The 23,584-nt window shown below is 36.0% G+C and overlaps 2 protein-coding genes across 11 annotated transcripts in view; one reads left to right on the forward strand and one right to left on the reverse strand.

Moving 5' to 3' along the window:
- LOC122414392 (uncharacterized) overlaps window positions 1-2,028 on the forward strand; it is a 237,537-nt gene extending 235,509 nt beyond the window's left edge. For 2 of the 3 annotated variants that reach the window (XM_043425628.1, XM_043425629.1), the window contains one exon: window positions 1,663-2,028. In XM_043425628.1, coding sequence (XP_043281563.1) covers window positions 1,663-1,838 — 176 coding nt within the window. In that variant the 3' untranslated portion in view covers window positions 1,839-2,028. The remainder of the gene's footprint in view (window positions 1-1,662) is intronic. The other variant, XM_043425630.1, reaches the window with a different exon arrangement.
- The window catches only part of rdgB (retinal degeneration B), a 1,063,172-nt gene that overhangs the window by 525,739 nt on the left and 513,849 nt on the right, over window positions 1-23,584 (reverse strand). The gene's annotated exons all lie outside the window — the stretch shown is intronic.

Here is a 23,584-nt window from a genome sequence, read left to right on the forward strand (position 1 = left end):
CAATTTTTTAATAAACAAATCCAATTTCGAGTATGTTGTATGCATGCATTGTGCAGCCGAGAGCACGTGTTCGCTGAGCTTCTAGCCTAGTGAATTGTGTGCTTTTGCCCGCGCTTTTCGGAGTGTGGATGCGGACGACATAACTCTATGAATGAATTTTAAACTGAGTCGCGTCGTATACTCTGTGTTCATGGCGAAAAGAAAGGCTAAAGTTGCGAAAAAAATGACAGCAGAATGACACTACAAGTCAAAATAAGACGAATGTCGATTAGTAGACCTGATTTTGAGTGTGTCGTATGCATGCATTATGCAGCCGAGAGCACGTGTTCACCAAGCTTTTAGCCGAGTGAATTGTGTGCTTTTGCCCATGCTTTTCGGAGTTTGGACGCGGACGATATTATTCAAACTAGGCTTGATAATCTCCAATAGCAGACTTTGTTTCTGGCTGTAATAATTTCGCGTTTCAATCAGAATCGTAATATGTAAGATAATCTGCACCTTGCTGTAGGATATTCATGAGCTTTATCGTCACAAAATAACGTTTGACTCATTTGAAAAGTGGTTATGAAAAAAAATGATAGTATCATTTCTCTGGAAATCAAATCTCACAAAACGGCAGTCCTTTTATAAGAACGACTCTTGAATGAGCAATTAAACGGTAAATGAATTTCGATGAGACGAGTGTGTATCTCCGGGAAACCTTTATAGGAAAGGTATTCTTGGAAATATTCTATAGGTTGCTAAAACGATTCCGGGCGTTTCATTTTTTTGCGAATCTTACTCGATAGACACAAAAATGGGGAAGGGAAAAAATTTGGAGAATCGTCGCATCGAGAAGCATTAATTCAAGGGGTTCATGGCTTACAAAAAATCTGTACTTTGAGGTGATCATTTTTTTCACGATATTCAAAAAAATAATGGTCAAAAAAATCGTAAAGTAGTCAAAACGAAAATGGTGAATAGATAATATATGATAGATGGAAAGCCTGAACAATTGTGGAATTTTTTTGTTTAATAATCGTGCATCCAGAAAATACTGTTTGAGTAGTTCGTACTATGAAAGATAAGCAGCTTTATCATTACCAGTAACACGGGAATGGATTGAGAAGTAGTCCAAACAAAAAATTGTGAACCCTGGTACACCTCTCGCATACACCCATAATGCAACTTCAAATTTTGAAAAAAAATCAATAGATTGAAAAAAAAATCTCAATATCTCTATAGTTTCATGGCCCATCCATAAAGTCCAAGAATATGCTCGGAAAAAATTGCCAAAATGTTTATGCTGCTGGAAAAAACCGTTCGTGGAGTTCGTAGACTGCGAAAGTATTGATAGCTTGCTTGAAGGACCCTGGCAGTTTGTCTTTCGTAGCAAACGCGTTGATGAACTAGAAGGTGGTAGGGATAAACTTGTGGAAAAAAACGTAAAAAAAAGTCCCCGAAAAAAATTAGTTTGTTACTATGTAATATTAGACGTAAGATATTTTTGCGCGTAATTTTGTCTAGATTAACAGGATAAGCGATCAAAGTTATTTAAAAAGCATGACAAAACTCTAGTCTGCCATGTCATTGGCTATTGTTTTACATCGCAATGCTGTTGTTTGTTATCGTTATATTTTCGAACTATTTGTGATATCCGCTCACAATTTTTTTCTTTTACAGTACCAAAATGCATAGTGTGTCTGGAGAACCCGGTGACCCACGGATTCGTTCCGTGCGGTCATAATTGCAGCTGTCTGCGATGTGCAACGATCCTGGGTCAGAGAGCAATAAAAAGATGCCCGAAATGTAGGGCTGACTTCACCCAGTTCATTGCCATATATAATGAAATGGCATAGGGGCTGAGTTGATATATTTTTAATTTGAATAAATTCGATTCGAAGAAATGGGTGATTCTGATTAATTTTTAACCTTTCTTGATAAATGTGAGTGGTGTATTTATGAGTTTATATATCTGTAGAGTCTCGGAACATTTTTTTACCAGTGATTCCATTCAAAAAAAAATTTTTTTTTTCAACTTAGTTTATTTTCAACGACCACTTCGAAAATCTTCTTTTAATTTTTTCCAATAAACTGAGAAAAAAAATTAAAGATAGCCCTGAGAATTTTTTGTATTTTTTATAAACTACATTTGAAAACCTGGAAAATAGAATAAAATTCATGATTTGACCAATTTTTGGTCAAACTATAAGCTTTTTACAATTTAGAAGTAAGTTAATCGGAATATAAAATTCACTTGAATTTTTCTCCCTTTCATTCCTTTTTCGTTCGTGTTAGCGCTTAACTTTCTTCTCTTTCTTTTATTCAGAGACGTCTCCTAACTACAGCTTAATTCGATTTCATTTATTATAATTTATAATATTTATGAATTTTATGTAGTTCGTTAACAATTTTATAAAATATATATTTTCGCCAATGTATCTCAGATGTTAATGATGAACACACTTCAACACGAAGAAACGACATTGGCCAGAATAAAGTGCCCAAAAATCGTTGGCCCTGTAAATGTTGAATGAATGAAAATTAATTGAATTTGTAAAGTAAGTACTATGTGTTGGCATTGATTCAAATTTATTGATCACTGCTAAAAAAAACTTTAGTCGCTGCGCTATAAATCAGATTGCTGCAAATTACTTAGAAATTGAAGGAAAAACTTTCCTGGGCTTATACAAACTGTATTATGATTCATTGCATGCCAACAACATCATTCAGTTTTATGTGCAGCTTATTCACAGCATTCAGTCATTATATTTACATGAATATCATATCATTTATAGAAGAATTATTCAATCAGTTCTAAATATAAAAACCTCAGTCGCTGTGTTATCAGTAACATTGTGCCAAATTGTAGAATAGCCACCTTAAATGCCAGCGTGGCTTAGTAGAGGCCTCAACTATAGTCTAGCGTAGTATTGTGTGCAGCTTGTTCATAGTGTTCGATCATTATCAAGCACATTTCAGAACCCAAATGGGCTGCGTAGCCACATTGTGGGTTATTAATAGAAATAAGTTCAATAATTCTTCATATATATGAAGAATTATTCATCAGTTCTAAATAAAAAAAACCTCAGTTGCTGTTTTGTCAGCAACATTGTGCCAAATTGTAGAATAGCCACTCTAAATGCCAGCACGACTCACTCAGTAACAGGCCTCAACTTTAGTTCAGCGCAGTCCTGCGAGGAAAATTTGTCCTGCGCTAAATGCGAACTGTATGATATCATGGTTCAACCAGTGTTATCATGTAGCATCGTGTGCAGCTTATTCACAACCTCTAATCATTATCAAGCACGTGTTACGTCCCAGGAGGGAGGATTAGTTGGGGGCGCACAGTCGCCGATTTAGAGAAGCAGAGTGTACGTTGAGTACCTCTGCCAGTGAGTCTTCTTTGGGACTTGTGCGAGGCCCGAGAACATATACTATATTTTCAGGTATACGTGACCTTTTTATTGAGGTTGTGCCCGCGAATTGGAAGGATTTTCCAATTGTTGAGCGGTGTCGAAGGCTTCGCGAAATAAGTGTATGCGATGATATTTTGTTCACTACAAAATATATTGATGAATTTATTGATTGACTATTACACTTATTTACACTTTGAAATTGAAATGTTTTTCTATGTACTTTTGAGTTAGCGATTATGACAGAGTTCTCCCAAGTGATTTGGATTAGAGAGGGAGAGTTCTCCGATCTTAATTGTTTCGAGGTTCGCTGCTAACTGACTAACAACCAAGATTCTTAGCGTAGTTAGAGTTCGAGAGGAGGATGTGTTCTTTGGGGGTAGGATGCTGTAGAGGGGGTTTGTTCTCTGTGGTTTTTTAGTTTGGATTGGGTAAAAAGTATCGTCTGATTTGATGATTGGATTTGAATATGGGGGAGACTTTTCCGGAGATATGATTGGAGGAAAAGTCGCTCGAGATTTCTTAGAATTAGGGAAAGTGTGTTGAGCGGAGTTCTGAGATGTGCACGTGTTGCACTTGAGATAAGAGCATCTGTTTTCGGGACTCGTGGGAAACGCGAGTTTCGGAACGCGTCTCTGGAATCTCGTGTGGATTAAGGAAATGTTGCATTGATAGTAAATATAAGGATAGGAAATCGGTCTTGGAGTGTTTATTTCTGGTTTTCCGTGCTCGTCTTGTAGGATTATTTATGGCGCCGGAACGTCGGGGAGAGTCTAGGGCACGCGTTGTGAGTGTTTAAAGAATGGACAGTTGAGGAAAAAAATATGTGCGAGCGCCGAGTGTCTCGCAGGATGTATTTGTTATGGGTGGTCTGGATACGCTCTGTGTTTAAATATATTCCTAGATAAGAACTATGTATCGAAAAGTGATGATAAAGGTTAGAAATATACTCGTGATAGCGTTTGAGTTGATGAGAAAAAGTGAGGGGCGTTTAGCGTAATGCTAGGACGTAACACACGTATGAGAATCAAAATAGGCGTAGCCGCACATTGTGGAGTTATTAGAAATGAATTCAATATCTCATCATTATATAAAGAAAAAAAACAACATAACCTGTAATGGAATAAAATTAAAATGAATAATTTACGGAAAATACACTTTATTTGAATAGAAAAAAAACCCACACACTAATTTGTTGATTTTTTTTTAATCAATCGCATTGATCTTACGTTAAGTTTATAGAATTAGGCACGTTCTAAAATTTTTATGACCGATTATTAGAACGGTATTCAGATTTTCGGAGTTTCGATCGTTGGTGAAAAATCTTTCAGAGTTTTGACCTTTCGAGATATTCGGAACTATGTCTTTCGGGAATTATGATCCATCGAGATTTCGTATTTCCCGACTTTTGATCATCTTAATTTTTTAATTATAAATATGAAATTATGAATATTTAGCTATTAAACGATTATTCGACATTCTTATTTTCGAATCTTTTCACTGTACAAAGTTTAGCTCTTCAGGAATCCAACTTTCTAGCCAGACAGTTTTTCGGAATTTTGGACTCTCTAGTTATAGGAAATCGATAGTTGTTTTTGTTTTATGTTTTCATGTTGATGCTTTATTAATCGATCTTTTGATTTTTATCGTTATATTCCTAAGTGAATTTTTAATTTCGGTTTAGTGATAAATCTGTTAATAAAATTCCGGTGTTTCAAATTTTCGAAAGTATATCGAGTACTAGCTCGCAATTTCGGAATTTTGAGCTTTCTGGTCATTTCAAGTTCGGAATTTTAAACCCGCACCTTTCTGAGGTATCGAAGTCAATACAAGACTCTGAAAGGGTGAATCTCCCCCACTCGATTTTCCTCTTTATTCGCTATTTCAAAATTTCTCCCAGCATTTCGTGCAATTTGGTTGCTCTGCATCGAAATTACGAATTTAATAATTTTAGGAACGTATAATAATCGTATTGACCGCAATCTTGGCGGGGCAAGGGAAGGAGGAGGGGAGCCATTTGATATTTACTACGATTCGACTTTGAAGTCTGAATAAGTTCCATGCTGTTGATCTTGTTTACTAACTATCATTTTTTAAATCAAACTTCAATACACATTAACAATTCATTAACCATCTCATAGTATACAATCGGATTTTATCAAGAGACGCGGTAGCGGCTCGACGCCAAGTATTAAAAGGAAAAACTGCAGCGCAAAAGAAAAGCCAGCGCGAGCCCTGCCGCTACTCTTATATACGCGAATATGCCGGTTTTATGACGTCACAGAATTTTCAAATGGTTCTCACAAATAAACCATTTCATAAAAGAACTTGAAAATTTGTGACGATTTTTTTTCGATTTTTCTCTTTCCATTGGTCTTTGTTGCAAGTAAATCCGTCCAGTAGATCCTGAGATATGTAACGTTAGTGATTTAAAATCCATCATTTCGGGATTTTCATTTTCTTAGAGACAGAGGGGCGTAAGTTACGCTTGTTTACATTTGGACTTACGTCCTTTGCACGATTTCTTACTTTTGTCACACTCTACGTCACGCACTACGCTGAACGCGGCTACCCCCTCTCCTTCTGCGTCGCCGAGCGAGAGAGACAGAGAATGGGCGCACAGCGGGGGCAATACCAGCTCCTGGTTTGCGCATAAAATATGTATATAATTATATAATATATATTTTATTTATTAATATTAATTAATAATAAAATATTATTATAATAAATATTTTATTATAATTAATATATAATATAATATAATATATATATTATATTATACAATATATAATATAAAATGATAATAATATAAGAAAACAAAAAAATTGAATAATACGAATAACATTAAATAATAAATAATAAAAATAAAAAAATATAAAATTCTGGTCGACGCCGCTGGATTTTTCGAGGATGTCTAGGGCGATAGATCATGGGTTTTGGAGGACTAGGTTTAGGTACATTCTATCGCGAATTTCGATTTCTAGGTGGACGACCCCATAGTTTTTTATGTCCAGATATATTCCTCCATGGTTTTCGCGATCGAGGTTGACGGCTCCACAGGTTTCGATGTCCAGGTATGTTTCTCCATGGTTTTCGTGGTCTCGGATAATTCCTCCATGGTTTTCAATGTCTAGGCATGTTTCTTCATGGTTTTCGTGGTCTAGGATAATTCCTCCATGGGTTTTGATGTCTAGGTATATTCCTTCATGGTTTTCGATGTCTGGATATGTTCCTACATGGTTTTCGTGGTCCAGGCATATTCCTCCATGTTTTTCGTCGTCCAGGTATATTCCTCCATGGTTTTCAATGTTTAGGCATGTTTCATCATGGTTTTCGTGGTTCAGGTATATTCCTCCATGGTTTTCGATGGCTGGATTTGTTTCTCCATGGTTTTCGTGGTCTGGGTATGTTTCTTCATGATTTTCGCAGTCGAGGTCGACGGCTCCACAGTTTTCGATGTTCAGGTATGTTTCTCTCGAGTTTTCGTGGTCGAGGATAATTCCTCCATGGGTTTTGATGTCTAGGTATATTCCTCCATGGTTTTCAATGTCTAGGCATGTTTTATCATGGTTTTCGGGGTCGAGGTCGACGGCTCCACAGTTTTCGATGCCCAAGTATGCTTCTCCATGGTTTTCGTGGTCTAGGATAATTCCTCCATGGGTTTTGATGTCTAGGTATATTCCTTCATGGTTTTCGATGTCTGGATATGTTCCTACATGGTTTTCGTGGTCCAGGTATATTTCTCCATGTTTTTCAATGTATGGATATGTTTCTCCATGGTTTTCGTGGTCTGGGTATGTTTCTTCATGGTTTTCGCAGTTGAGGTCGACGGCTCCACAGTTTTCGATGTTCAGGTATGTTTCTCTCGGGTTTTCGTGGTCGAGGATAATTCCTCCATGGGTTTCGATGTCTAGGTATATTCCTCCATGGTTTTCAATGTCTAGGCATGTTTCTTCATGGTTTTCGTGGTCTAGGATAATTCTTCCATGGGTTTTGATGTCTAAGTATATGCCTTCATGGTTTTCGATGTCTGGATATGTTCCTACGTGGTTTTCGTGGTCCAGGTATATTCCTCCATGGTTTTCGATGTATGGATATGTTTTTCTATGGTTTTCGTGGTCTACGTAGATTCTTCCATGGTTTTCGTGGTCCAGGTATATTCCTCCATGTTTTTCGTCGTCCAGGTATATTCCTCCATGGTTTTCAATGTCTAGGCATGTTTCATCATGGTTTTCGTGGTTCAGGTATATTCCTCCATGTTTTTCGATATCTGGGTATGTTTCTCCATGGTTTTCGTGGTCTAAATTGATGGTTCCACAGTTTTCGATGGCTAGGTCTGAGTTTCCATAGTTTTTGTTCTCTATGTATATTTCTTCATCATTTCCGTGATCTAGGTCGATGACTCCATACTTTTCGATGTCTAGGTATGTGTCTATATATTTTTCAATGTCTAGGTATATTCCTCCATGGTTTTGGATGTCCAGGTATATTTCTTCATAGTTTTAAATGTCTACGTATGTTCCTTCATGGTTTTCGTGGTCCAGGTATATTCCGTCATGGCTTTTGATGCTAGGTTAACAATTCCATAGTTTTCGATGTTTGGTTATGGTTCTCCATGGTTTTCATGGTCTAGGTCGACGGTTCCATTGTTTTCGATGTCTACATCGACAGCTCCATGGTTTTCGATGGCTAGGTATATTTCTCCATGGCTTTCGTCGCCTTGGTATGTTTCTTCATGCTTTTCGAGGTCTAGATCAACGGCTCCGTAGTTTTCAATGTCCAGGTATGTTTTCCCATTGTTTTCGTGGACTAGGTTGACGACTTCATAGTTTTCACTATCCCGGTCGATAGCTCCATAGTTTCCGATGTTAAGGTGAATTTGTCAATGGTTCCCGATATGAAAGTCAATGGCTCCATAGTTTCCGATAGTGTGGTGAGTTTTTCTAAGCTTTTCGATATCTAGGTCGTCGGCTCTATAGTTTACGATGTCTAGTTTGGCGACTATAGGGTTTTCGATGTCTAGGTGGATGCCTTCGTATTTTTCAATATATATTCGACAATTTTATATTTCCCGATATTTAGGTAAACGGTGCAATGGTTTACGATATTTTTCCTCATAGTTATCGATATCTAGATCTGCGCTTTAATAGTTTGCATTGACGAGGCAGGTTCAGACGTTACAGAAGACCATTAAAAAAATATCACTGGACACCAATAACCATAAAGCTGTGGTCTTAGACATTGAATACCATGGAAACATCTCCTTGGACATTGCAAACCATTGACAGTATCCATGTCAACATGGAATCCATGAATGAAAAGAAGATAGTTTCAAAAATCATTTTTCCAAGTAAACAAGGGGAACTTTTCAAAAAAAGGAATAGGAAATGAAAATATCATCCCATTGCATAGGAATTTCCCAATCTTTCATTGGAAAATTCGATTTGCTGAATGGATAATCAAAATCGTCACCATTATTGCTTGTAAAAGGTTTCAACTCACATGAACATAACCGCACAGTTTTCGTCCGTCTATATAGAAAAATTGGCTGTGTCGATTGCTTTTGGCACAGAGAAAAGCACTCAACTTGAAACAAATCGTTTTAAAAATTTTCGTCGAAGACGATGAATGTATTTTTTTTCTTAAGTAAATATTGTCACGCCTCTAAAAAATAAGCTAAATTAGAAAAAAAAATAATTGACAAAGTAAAAAAAGAACGCCAATTATTAAAAGGTCGCGACCGTAGTTTCCAATAATTTTCTATATTTGTATTATCAATAAAAAACTTCAAAATAGAAAAAAAAATGAGATCGTTTTCTGAAGTTGACAAATATAGTGAATGAAATACGATTCCTATATAGTTGTCACGTCTCGCAAAAAGAAGTGAAATCAGTAAATATTAAAACTTCAAAAAGTAAAATAGGCACGCCAAGTATTAAAAGGTCGTGACCGTCGTTTTAAATGATTTTCTATATTCGCATTGTCAATAAATAAATTTTAAAAAATGTTTAACTGTGAAAAAATATGAGATCTATTGTAACATATACAGTGAATGAATTACGTTTCCTGTAGGAATTCTGAATTTTGGAAATAAAAAAAAATGAGATCATTTTCTAACGTAGCCAAGTACAGTGAATGAATTAAGGTTCTTGTGGAATTCATTCGTGTACACTTTTAGCCCTAATCCCTCACTTATTCATAAAAATTTTCCAGCAAACGTCACAGAGCAACAAAGGTTTCTCGAATGATTCTGCAATTATTAAGAGATTATCATCTGTTTTTATGCTAGCACGGGTTATAAACTTAAAACAGTTTACGCGTACAAGTGCATGCATTGTATCTATACGATGAACTGCACAAATTCATTTTCAACATTACACACAAGCTTGGCGTGCATGGTTTTCAATCGGAAGCTCGGCGAAGGAATGCCTCATCCGTCCATATATTTGAAGAAAACTTGATGATCCTCTCATGTAATTGTTTTTTAATTTGCCATCCCTTTTCCATCCAACTATTTTATTGAGTAGTTCGACGTAAGATCCCGCGCTGTGTACACAAAGAAAAATATCTATTCTTGACCAGTTTGACTGATAAATTCATTACTCCAAAAGTTTCGTATTCAACGCGTTTTCTTTTCTCAAATCAATGTTTACACAGCTTACTTCTTTGTTCATCCATTTCAATACTTGTGTAATTCATCCAATCATCTGCCCATTTGGTAAAAAAAAGAGTGTACGGACAAACGAGTGAAAGTGACGCGTCGATAAATTAAAATGCGTATGGGCATGAAAGAATGGCCGTATCTATCCGTACAAGATAAAGGCATATAAAGGGATTGATTGATTTCATTTCTTTATCCGTTCGTTTAATTGTTCAATTTTATCCACAAATTTCACCCATCTGTATTGTTTACCAAATCATTATATAACAGGGCCCCTCTTATTTTATTGGGGGATCGGTTTTTTTCACACTCGTTCATACAATTCTAATTAATTATTGTTTTCATAGTAAATTTAAACAATTGTCTCTTCCCGAGCTTCCGATTGAAAACCATGCACGCCAAGCTTGTGTGTAATGTTGAAAATGAATTTGTGCAGTTCATCGTATAGATACAATGCATGCACTTGTACGCGTAAACTGTTTTAAGTTTATAACCCGTGCTAGCATAAAAACAGATGATAATCTCTTAATAATTGCAGAATCATTCGAGAAACCTTTGTTGCTCTGTGACGTTTGCTGGAAAATTTTTATGAATAAGTGAGGGATTAGGGCTAAAAGTGTACACGAATGAATTCCACAAGAACCTTAATTCATTCACTGTACTTGGCTACGTTAGAAAATGATCTCATTTTTTTTTATTTCCAAAATTCAGAATTCCTACAGGAAACGTATTAGATAAATACATATATCGAAATAAAATATAATAAAACCTATCATTTCCAGCAATTATGCTCATACGTTGTACAATAATGATATTCATCAAAAAAACGTTTCAAACACAAAGATTTTTTGCACCATGCACATTTTATAATCGCTATATTATTGCAACCAGGTATTTCACAGTGTGTTTTTGATTGACCGAACCCAAAATCAACAGGATTTTCGAAATATTCCGGTTTTTCCGTAATATAATTACTTTTAAACCATGAATATTTGAAAAGATTGATATAGCGTGGAGATGACAATTGATTGTGGACCAAAGATTGCAGTTTGATTATATTATTCCTCAAATGTAAATTTATATCAGCATCCACCAATAGAACACTATCTGAAAAATATCGTACAAAATTTTTCCATATCCTGAATCCAAATACATCAAGCGGTTGAATTTTTCCAGTTGTACCTTTTGGGATAATCATTGTGATGATTTTTTTATCATGGGGGTTGCTTCACGTATAACTTTGGGGCAGTGTCCACTCCAGGAATTAATCAGTAATACACTGTCACTTCCAACATTCGGAAAAAAAACTTTTTCCATCCAAATTTTAAAATGATCTGTAAACATATAACAAATTATATATTTATAACTATATTTTGGAAAAAGTTGATGCACCCTTAACGATAATATGCACCGGAAGTAAGTTTCCCAGATTTTGATGATGTTACTATGACGTTATCTGGCTTAAACAATTCGTTCGTTACTCTTGGTCCAAATTCACCTTTTGCCTCCTTTAATACTATGAAAAGTGGAGAAAGTAGTTTCCTGTTGGCATTTATTGTTGGCTGAATCGTGTAGCTATGGGTCGTTGAAGACACTGATTGTACAACACATTCAACTTTTTTCGATCCTTCCATCGCTAAAGTTCGTGCTGAATGGATTTCCAGTTGAAAACCGCTTTGATCCGAATTATATACATTGCTTGACCCATACTTTTCTATTAGTAATTTAACATCTTGAACAAATTTGTCCGCATTTGTTTGCAGAAGCGCTTCTTCCTCCACAGTTTCTCTCATTATAAATTTATTAATTTTTCTGGAAACAATGCGATGCGATTTCTTAAATTTCCATAGCCAGTTATGAGAGGCTTTGAATCGTATATCTTCATGGCCTATTTCTTTCTGTGCCTGTAGAGCCACTTTCGAAGGTCAATATCATGAACAATGACACCAGCGTCTACAGCAGTTTTCATATTCCGTAATGTATATTCAGAAATTCGAGCTAGTTTTTCTTTATATGTACCACCCTTGTTCAGTTGTTGTGCCCAGCGTCGTAACTGCCTTATGGATTTTACAGATTTGTATTTTTGTTTGACGGTTTCAACACTGTAATTCTTTTTTTTACCAGATCTCCAATATTCAACAGCTTTTTTTTTATAATCATAGCTCAGCTCATCGTCACCAGGACAAGCGTCGGAATCGACATCATCATTCTTCTGCCATATGATATCTTCAACAGCAATTGCTTCGAACTCTTTAAATGGTTCTTGAAAATCAAGAGTTTCTTCCTGTATCATCTCAATCCCGTTGTAATCTTGCATAGAATCGATTAAAATTTTTTCGAAATTCTCCTTCATCTCTATTTCTGCATTATTAAGAGCAGTTTGTGCAATGTTCATAGCCTCAAATGTAGCCAGTAACAATTTGATAACGTTGATTGAGTTGACTTTCATGCTGGTAAAAGTAGTAGGCACAATACACCAAAAGCACAGAAAAAGCACGCACGATTTGGAGCTCACTCAAATATGCACTAGTACAATGCTAATGGTTACCGCCTTCGAAAATAAGTATCGAAAGAAAAATATATTTATTAATCTCACGATGCCTGATAACGTTTTTATCTGATGCATGACTCAAGAATATTCGGAATGACTAATGTTATTCGGTGTGTGAGAATGCCAAAAATATCAGGTGATCATAACTACTTGATAACATTCTTATCTAGCACAAACACCGGGGTTATATGTCTACGCCTCTATTTTTCCGCCAAAGTTAAGAAAGTGTTTTATAGAGACATTTTTATCTGTATCATGATACCTATTCATTTACGTGCAGTTTACAAGCTTTCTATGATCACCGAAAAAGTAGTTGTGGGAACTCCCCCCCCCCCCCCCCCGGCCAAACCGCCACCATCCAGGTCAAAACGAGTTTTATATGTTCCTAAAATTATTAAATTTGTAATTTCGATGCAGAGCAACCAAATTGAACGGAATGCAGGGAGAAATTCTGAAATAGTGAATAAAGAGGAAAATCGAGTGGGGGAGATTCACCCTTTCAGAGTCTTGTATTGACTTCGATACGTCAGAATATCTTGATTCGAAACTATTATAATATTTCGAATCAGCAAAAACATGTAAAACAAAAATAAACCACCTACAGTACGAAAATTAAAAAAAGGGGTAGTTCACCCCCTTAAGACTGCTATTTTGCAAAAATGCAAAAACACGTGAACTTTATTTTCATGTTTTCATGGAAATAGAACCCGTTTCATTCCATCATATTCGTTCCTTTTTATTGTGGCGTGAGATATATAAAAATGTAAGGGTGGTTAACCCGCTGTTTTTTTTTTCGTGCACATGGTGAACTTTTCATCACTTCAGATAAGAAACATTTTGGTTTTGGTTTTATCAAAATCAGTTGAGTGCTTGTTGGTGAAACTGCAAAATCACCCCCTGACATGCCTTACTTTCAAGGGTGGTTTCACCCCTTAAAACCGTTTTTCCGCCGATAAAAAAAAAATACGTGTCTTTTACTTTCGCATGCTCTTTCACATACAGCAGTTTCAAGAAAATCGGAGGGGGACACCAAAGTGATGTTCCTCAGTCAGATTCGTTGCTGGTAGAATTGCTTCATTTCGCGTGTTGAAAAACTTTATCTCCTCAATTGTTTCTCCGTTTTTCAAGCAATTGAATTTACAAGACATTACCACGTTCACTTTCACATTTCCCTCTTTCGGCAAAATATTTTTCAATCGCTTGATGATAAGCTCTTTCGCATCATTGAGAAAATGTTCCAAATCTTTATGCTTTAAATTCACGATGAGGCCGGTTCTTATTCGTCCCTTGAAAGCTGATTCTATTTCTTCCCACACTACTCGATCGCTGCGTGGTTGTCTTCGCACACCTTCTTCTCTCTTTCTAAACTGTTCGAACCGAGCCCTCAATGATTTCAAGATCCCCACAGTCGTTGAAAAAACGCAATGAATAAAAAAATGAATCTGTTAAATTATGGTAATGCGTGAAAAACGTTTGGTTCAAAGGAACAAAACGTGGTCAAATAAATGCAAAAGTGACGAGTACATCGGATGACGAGTGAAAAAAATTCAAAACATAATGGTATGTAAAAAAAATTACGAAACCAACTGTAAATAATTTCAACAAAACAATTAAGAAAAGCTTTCACAAATCATGAAAAAATATTATATTAAAAAAAATACAAATCTGTAATTATATTGTAAAGGAAAAAAAAAATTCAAATAGGACGTGAGAAATTCATTCTTACGGGAAGCACCCGGAACTTGAGAAAGTTCAAGTGAATCAAAAAAGTTACCATCTGAGTTATGTGCAGCACTACAATTTATGGCATCAATCGGAGGATAAGTATTTTATTAGTATATAATACATAATTTTTCACAATATGAAATTGTTCTGAGAAACGTTCAAATCCAAAAAAAAATCGCATCGAAGGTAAAAGTCATTTGTTACTCTATGGTGGCAGAGACTTACTTAGAAGAAAATCGATTCTTCTCAGACTTTCAGGATCCCCTGGTATTCATAATATTCGACGTCGATTTCGTATCGGTACAAATTATGTTTAAATATGTGCTAAAAGTACTTGTCCGGCCCATCACTTTTCATTCAAATTGCTCATTCAAATAAAAATCAGGGCTCTTCTAGATCTGATGGATCACATCTATGCGTACAGAGGGAAACAGAGGGAATTTAAAAAATTACCTCCAAGAGATTTTAACTTAATTGCATTCATTATAAAAAAATGCAAACAAATTTTTCTGTAATATCCAAGAGATATTATTGCGTATTTATGAAAAAGTATCCTTCGCACGATAAGCATTGTCCAGCTTCCAAATTAACTCCCCAGTTTATATTGAAATGACGGCAATTTTTACTACACGTTTTCTTCTTCAAACGAATTTTATTCGTTATAGCAACTAATCTATTCTATTACTGAAGATATTCAGCTGATAATAAATCGCAATTCAATAAATTTTCGAGCAGATTCGTCTGTACAATTTCGTTTTTTTATGGTCACGTACACAATTGCACTTTGTTGAAATCAACATTAAAAAATGAGTGCGACACGGGCATTTCTTGAAATTCGATGAAAAGTGATTCCCTAGTGTATTACTATATACCCTTTCTTAAAAAAAAATTTTCGATATATTGGAATGTAAAGCCTCTATCCGTTGCAATGGTTTTGTTTACTCGATGCCATGAATTGTTGCGAAGAGATAGTTGCCGCCGAGCATATGTGGAATGATGTCCAAATTCAAGTGGGCGTGTAGCAGCGTTAGTAGTAAGGCTATGCCAGTTCTAACCCATGGGGCTCTCAGGGGGGAGTGGGGACGGGGGAGCGCGGGGACCGTTGCGGGGCTGCACGGCATGTGGAGGGGAAGGTTCTCGCACAGCGGGGGTGCGGCGGCACTTTGAAGAGCCAAAAGATTTTTTTACACCCTCCAATGACTGATTTATGTTTCTGGTATATCAGATTGAACGGAATTTTCTTTTTAAAGTGCTCTTGCCGAAGATGATCTTAATTATCGGACTCCGTGACCAAAGATGTTTACATGTCACACTAATGACAAATTTATGTGTCCGGTGTTACGTATTTTGTATTGTGGCGCAAGTTCTGACAAGATTTCTTTTTCAAAATGCCCCTCCCCCATTTTTGCTTAGAGGAATATATTGTTTTTTTCTGAGAAAAAATAAAAGTTTGCATCAGACTGGAAGTATTTGCTCTCAATTACAGATTTATGTGTCCTGTGTTACATTCCTTAGATGGCGATTTCTTTTTTCAAAATGCCCCTCCCTCGACAAATTTATGTGTCCTGTGTTGCATCTTTTGTATTCCTGAGGTGGTACAAGTTTCGACGAGATTTCTTTTTTCAAAATTGGATCATTACTGAAGTCGAGGTCGAGATGGAAAGATGTGCAAGTATGTATGCTATCCACCCGGCGAAACATCCATTGGCATTAACAGCAAATGAACTTGAATCATTACCGAAGGCTTTGCTTTTGAAGTATTATAGTGCATTCATTCCTGTTTTATGGAATCGTTTACCCAAGTATTTGCAGTGTGATAGTGAAGTGCAATCATATTAATTGTGCTATGATCATTTTAATCAACCCTGGCTACATACGCATATTGATTCTTGTAGACCTAAACGTCGAGATTGTGAAAAGTGTCACATAATGGAACGACTTGCGAATATCTATACGACTCTACGCATAAAAAATCCCTGTGAAATGACATCGGAGGAGCTCTAAATTATATCTCCTACCATCTTTAAACAATGTTTTAGTGAATATACAGATATTCTGTGGGATCGTTTACCCGAATATTACAAATCCGATAGTGAGATTGCATTATTACGTCGTTGCGTTGAACATTGAAATGTATCATCGATGGACGATCATATTGACGGTCCGGCTCCGCAACGTCGAAATTGTAGGAAATGCTGTGAACGTGTTTGAACAAGTTTAGAATGCACGTGTTCATAACGTCGGCGGAATCAAAGAGCCTGTACAGAAAAAAGGACCACCGGAGGAGATTGCATCGATTCCAATATAGATCACGTTTGAACCTGTTTGAAAGCGTGTGGAAGGGGATGATCCAGTTTTGGGGTAGGGATAGATGGAAAAACTACAAATAGCAGAGTCCAAAAGAAAAAAGCATCACTTCACGTCTTCGTAAAGTTGAGTCAAGACTTGCTCTTTAAAGAAAATCTCAAAAAACTATATCCATAATAGAGTTCTCCGCCATCAACAATATCATCGCAAAGTCAGAGTATCTCCCTGCCAAGAAGCTGAAAGAACTTCAAGTCAACGAAGAATATCGCGTCTCGAACGTGAGGACAGCAAATACCAAATGGGGAAAAAGATACGTCGCCGAAATCAGGAATGAATTCACCGTATTCCTGCCACCGCGAGTTGTCAAGGCATTCGATCAGAATCCAGCGGTATTCGAGAAACTTCTGGAAACGGCTCATTGTGGACAACTATATATGAAATATCTCGGTGGTGATTGGAACGCTATTGAATTTTCTCAAAGAGATTTCTAATATTCTCAACGCAAAAATGTATATATCTGAATCACCGATGAAATGTATGTTGAAGGAGGAGGAGGAGGAATATTGTTTAAATAAAATTACACATTTATGAAAAAATTGTTTTGTTTATTCCAAGATCCCTCTATTACATAATGCATGATATACGTATAACCAGCTTTGCAAAGATTTTACATTCTTCGTTGCACAATTAAATTTCGATTCGTTGGTGTGGTGGTGATGGTCGCATTTCGATGGACTTTTCGGCAGTTTTTTCAACGATGGGCAATCCAAAGTCTCCAAATCGACAATCTCCGTTGACAGATCCAAAAAGTTCGTCAGCCATAAAGACTTTTCGCAGCCTTTTACGAAGATGGTATGAGCGCCGCGTAAAATGGCTTCAATTATTCCTCTTGCCGCATTGTATGGTATTACCCCAAAATCCCATGATAATCCATGAAAATTACGTTCCAGCCATTTGTTTGTCGTTTTATACTTTGTCGGCAGAGAATCCCATGCATATGGTGGTGCGAAGAAAAGTGTGAGAGGTTCAGCATTCTTCACGTCCGCACGAATGATTGAAATTTCTTTGAGTATAAACTCATTGATGGGTCCTTTGAAGCCTTGTAGATCGATGACAAAATCCATGATGACTGTTGGCCGAAGAAGTTGATGGTACGGTTTTATACCAATTTTCTCACCCCACCACTCACAGGATTGTATTCAACGATGCGATCGTGTAGAATGAGGCAGTATGCGCAAGTTTGTGCTGGAATATTTGTGCTTGTCTCAAATTCGAGGCGCACATCAACAGGTCCAGACTTGAGAGAATCGTTCTGCTTCGAGCAGTCAATCACAATGAGAGGTGCAAATTTGAGAAAATCCGCTTTTGTAAGCCATGGTTCGGCCTCCTTATTGTAGTACATCGGTTGAAAGTTTGTATACATATCGTATAGTACTGCATACTGATTTTGCGGTATATTCAAATTCATGTTACCATAGGGATAACATTGTGAATTTAAGTATAATTTTACATCGGTAACATTGCAATGATCAAAATTGCACGCATTTTGCCTTTTAACACTCTTTCGTCCTGTTTGGAATGCCAGGATCACATATCGAGGTTTTTCCAGCTGCGTTGATGTATTGACTGACCACACGTGTTTCGATGTCGCCGGTAACATTGGATATTCATACAATTCCCACGTACGAAAACTCATTGGAATTGGAGTATCGTTGGCGATGAATTTCAACAGTTGAATTTTCCGTTTATCCGCCACGGTAACGTATGGAACGAGCCATTCAATTTTTTGTAGTGTAATTTTATAATCTTCAGCGGCTGGTTGAACTATTGCATTATCATCGGAACGTGATCTAGTCAAAATCAATTCGTGCTTTGCATTCACCACCATTTTTCGATAATCTTCAGCAAATCCCAGCAGCATGCTCAGTGGTATGCATACGTCAAAGTTGCCTGCTGCGTTCACAATCGGTTTCGTCTCATCGGCATCGACCCAACCAGTGTTCTCAAGCATTGTACTTCTCGCCGACGAATGAGATGTATATGGGGCATTCCATGCCAACTCAACCTACGGTGGAAATTCACGTTTCTGATTCGGCTTAAATTTTATTATCTTATTATACTCATTGAAAAAGAAGCTCATAATTTTTTTCGATTTTTTTTATCAAGCCGTTCACGATGTACAGATTTTTGAAAATTATCGTGTTTTTTTTTTCAAATATTTATAACTTCTTTGAAAATACATCAAATTCGATTTCTTTTTTTTTTAACCTGCTTGATTTTCAATAAACTTTTCGAGAATTCCATGCAAAAAAATATCACAGAATTATTTACTCGATTTTTTAAGATTTTTTTATCAAAATCTTTTTTTTCAAACTGTTTGGGTCCTTCGATTTTTTTACTAAAATTCTCATAAATACTACTTTTAATTACACGAATTTTGAGCCTGGTCTCGTCGTGGGGAAATTTTTTTTCTATTTATCCTGGAATTTTCAAAAATATAGAATTTCATATTTTTGCATTTAAAACGTTGAATATGTTATTTATATATTGCAAAGCGAAATGTCAGTAAATAATTGTTCATTAGAGTAATATTCAGTTTTTATATCATGAACTTGCATTTTTATTGAAATTTTTATTCGTAAGCGAATGTTGCTTTTTATTTTCTTTGTCGTTTAAATATTTTACATGAGTGACTCTCGTTTGTGCTAGAGATCACTTTCATGATAAGAGATCCATCTACATTTGGGATCACACAATGAAATTTTTGCGTGCCTGTGATGCTCTTCGTTTTTGAATATCGAATATTGAGAGCTTCGATTGCTTTTTCATAATTTGCAATTGTTGAATATTTTACTTCGATTTTTGGTAAATTGCTCGGCTTTTTAGCCCATTCATACAATGCTTGAGGAGTTGAAATTTGTTGATCGAATGGCAACTGAAGACTAGCTCGTGCTGCTGCTCTTTTTATTGTACCTCCAACGCCATCGCAAGGTCCTTTACCATGATAGCTCGCGAAAAAATGCCATTCAGCACATATTTTGAAGTCTTCTTTGTGATGATAAAGATTTATGAAGTTTTTATAGTTTTTAAACTGTTGTGGAGCGCCATCAGAAAAATAAAATACTTTTCTAGCATCTTTAGAGATTGTTTTGATGAAATCAGTGATAATTTTCAAAAAAACGTCAACTGCATTCGAATCATGGATATTACAATCGGATATAATCACTAAACTTCTGTGAAACAGCTCATCGTTTTTCTTGAAATAAATCACCACTGAGAATATAATGCATTGTTCGTTATTCCAATGGAACCCTGGTACCGCGTTTTGAATAACGAATTTGTAGTTCTCAGCAAAATCACAAATAACAATGAATTCATCAAATTCTAAAGAATCTTTCAAAGACTTCATAAACTTGGCTTGTGATTTTGCAATAAATGCGTGGGGCAAAAGTTCGGTAATTTTACTGCAAAAGTCTTCAATGAATTCTGACGAACATGTAGAGAATGTTTCAAGATTTGTTCGCGGTTTAGAAATCCAGCATTGATAATTCAATTCATCAATATTATTTTCTTCAAAAATCTGACTGAGTAAATTTTCGAGAATTTCTATGCCTGGGCAGTTGTTGCACTTTCCAAAATAGCATTCTGATGATGGATTTTGACAAATAATCATGTTTAAACAATCCTTATATTCTTTCAGAGGGGTTGGGAGATGGTCCGTCAAAGTTGCTAGTTTGCAACCTGAAAATGAAATTGGAAAAACGATATTAGATTCAATGAATTTAAAAAAAAATCTAGTAAAAATTAATAATTTCAATTGTTTCATATACTTGCCCAACATCATAAGCTTTGTGTTTTGATGGATTGAGCATATACAAACAGAATGCGTACCGCCAGATCCTGCAAGTACACAGTACTTGGGACGCAATGATGCAAACATAGAGAATCCAAGTTTGCACTCTGGATATTCCGTTTTAAACAGCTCATATAACTCTCGTAGATTCGAAAGAATTAGTCTTTTTTGAACATGTTCACGCACGCCTTCATTATTTCGAATAGAAATGAAATCTTTCATGCCTGGCATATTGATACTTGTTTCATCATCCACGTAAAATTTGAGCACTTTTGATTTAGTAACTTCAGATAGAGATCGACCTAACAAAATAGACGTAATAGTAATCATCGAAACAGAATTGGGGAATAAATTAATGATCAACTAGAAAAATATGGTTTTATTTACCTGGTTTCGATTCTGGCATTGATAATATTCCACATTTTTCTCTAAGAGATTTTGCAACATTTACCATATCTCTTGTTGTACCCATAATATTGCAAACTTTATACACACTCCAATTCTGCGGAAGCAGAGTAAGAATTTGGACTTGCTCTTTTTTATTTGTCTTCTCATCGTGAAATTTAATTTTTAAGGCTTCGATCATGTTTGAAAACTCTTGTGCATGTATTTGATCGTCCGAATCTTTTCCGAAACCGAAGGCAGTTGACAAATAGCTGTTCACATTGCTGATTTTGCTTTTCAGATATATTTCCTTAGTTAATTTCTTAGTCAGTATCGGAGATTGATTTAATAATGCTAAAGCATCATTGATAGCAGGGAGCTGTGTGTCAATGCTTAATTGAGAGAGACTACTAAGCTGCGATTCGATCTCTTGACTGGACAGCGAATTTGTTACTAAAAAATATTCAATGTAATCTTTGTTTTGGAAAAGTGTAGTTTTATGATATAAGAATAAAAGTATCATAATACACTTATTGGCTCACCGAGTTGGTCGTCAAGATGAATTATTTCTTCGTCAGTGTGGGTATCGTTACCATCGCTCTCAGATGATTTGTCTTCTACTTGTTCTTTGTCTTTTTTTTTGCCAATAAGATTACATTTTTTTCGACAATCTGTACACAGATAGTCTGTTTTACTCAAGTCGAAGTTTACTCACAAATTCGTAGATGCTATTCTCAAAGATTTCGTCACTTTGTGCTTTTCTATATTGAATGGATTGCAGCACATATAAAATTTCCCAGGCAGTGACATAATGAGACAACAATAACTCACATTCGTTTCTTAACGGGAGATAAACGAATTACTACTCCACGAAACATAAGTGTCATCAAAAAACAGCTGACAAAAGCGCCATGCAGTGGCTCCACCGGCGATTTCGATCGCAGCGCCCAGTGCTGAATTTTGCAACTACCGCACTGTGCCGCACTGTAGCAGATAGCTCATTGTGTTTACCGAGCTTTTTACGAGACATTGACTTAAGGTGATGAAGCAATCGCTATCTCGCCACCGTGAGTGCGAGAGAGATAGCTGCAATTTTCGAAATTGAATATGTTCGACACGGTTCGATCAATAAAAAAAAGCCCCTGTCAGCGTATTTTTGCCATCTTTCCGCGTCCGCTGACAGCGCCTTTTTTTGATTAGTCAAACGACAGTGGAGAATTTTCATTTCGAAAATTCGAGGTGAGGTTAGTCGACTGATCCATGCTCTTAAATACCATACTTGAAGTTCTGAACAAGATAAAAAAACTAATCGAGAAATTTTTTAATTTCAGCATAGATATGCAAAAATTCTATTGAGTGAACCCAAAGATGGGTCTCTCACGATGAAAGTGATCTCTAGCACAAACGAGAGTCACTCATGTAAAATATTTAAAGGACAAAGAAAATAAAAAGCAACATTCGCTTACGAATAAAAATTTCAATAAAAATACAGGTTCATGATATAAAAGCTGAATGTTACTCTAATGAACAATTATTTACTGACATTTCGCTTTGTAATATATAAATGACATATTCAACGTTTTAAATGCAAAAATATGAAATTCTATATTCTTGAAAATTCCAGAATAAATAGAAAAAAAATTTCCCCACGACGAGGCCAGGCTCAAAATTCGTGTAATTAAAAGTAGTATTTATGAGAATTTTAGTAAAAAAATCGAAGGACCTAAACAGTGTGAAAAAAAATATTTTGATAAAAAAATCTTAAAAAATCGAGTAAATAATTCTGTGATATTTTTTTGCATGGAATTCTCGAAAAGTTTATTGAAAATCAAGCAGGTTAAAAAAAAAGAAATCGAATTTGATGTATTTTCAAACAAGTTATAAATATTTGAAAAAAAAACACGATAATTTTCAAAAATCTGTACATCGTGAACGGCTTGATAAAAAAATCGAAAAAAATTATGAGCTTCTTTTTCAATGAGTATAAAAAGATAATAAAATTTAAGCCGAATCAGAAACGTGAATTTCCACCGTAGGATGAGTTGGCATGGAATGCCCCATATCCTTTCATAAGAGATGTGATTCCCACATTCTTATTACGATCGATTTCAACGGCTTTAAGTTCATAACGCACTTCCTCAAATAAATGACAAATGGCATTGTTAACGAAATTCGTTGCAGTTAACACTGCACCATCCGCCATTGTCAGTTTGCCGCAAATGTGAATTGAACTTTTACTCGGTAGAATTGATAAATCTTGATGCTGGATTGAAATACGTATTTCATCACTATTGTTGTATGTTGACGATGCGTATGGTTGATGAGCATGAACCTCATAATGTATGATGGATTCATCAAACATGACGGGTGTTTGGATGTTTACGATTTCTTCCTCCATTGCAGGCAGCAGATGCACAACGAGCAAAGCAGATAATTTCTGACACGCGAACTCCACGAATTTTGAGAGCCAAACTCTTCAATAGTAGAAGGTTTGTAAATCATTTCAATCAGACATGTCTTGTTAATACTATACCCTATTAAGTTCCATACAATATGTCAACGGCGCTAAGGCCGGTAACAAGAGGTATTAGAGAGGGCAATAAACCATCGGGTTCGAAGGCGCAGGTAACGCCCAAAGCGTGCACACTTTAACGCACAATACTGACACGCGCCTCTCTCAATGCTAACATAAGAATTTCACGGAGGGC

This window comes from Venturia canescens, chromosome 8, assembly GCF_019457755.1.
Source record: "Venturia canescens isolate UGA chromosome 8, ASM1945775v1, whole genome shotgun sequence".
Taxonomy (NCBI): domain Eukaryota; kingdom Metazoa; phylum Arthropoda; class Insecta; order Hymenoptera; family Ichneumonidae; genus Venturia; species Venturia canescens.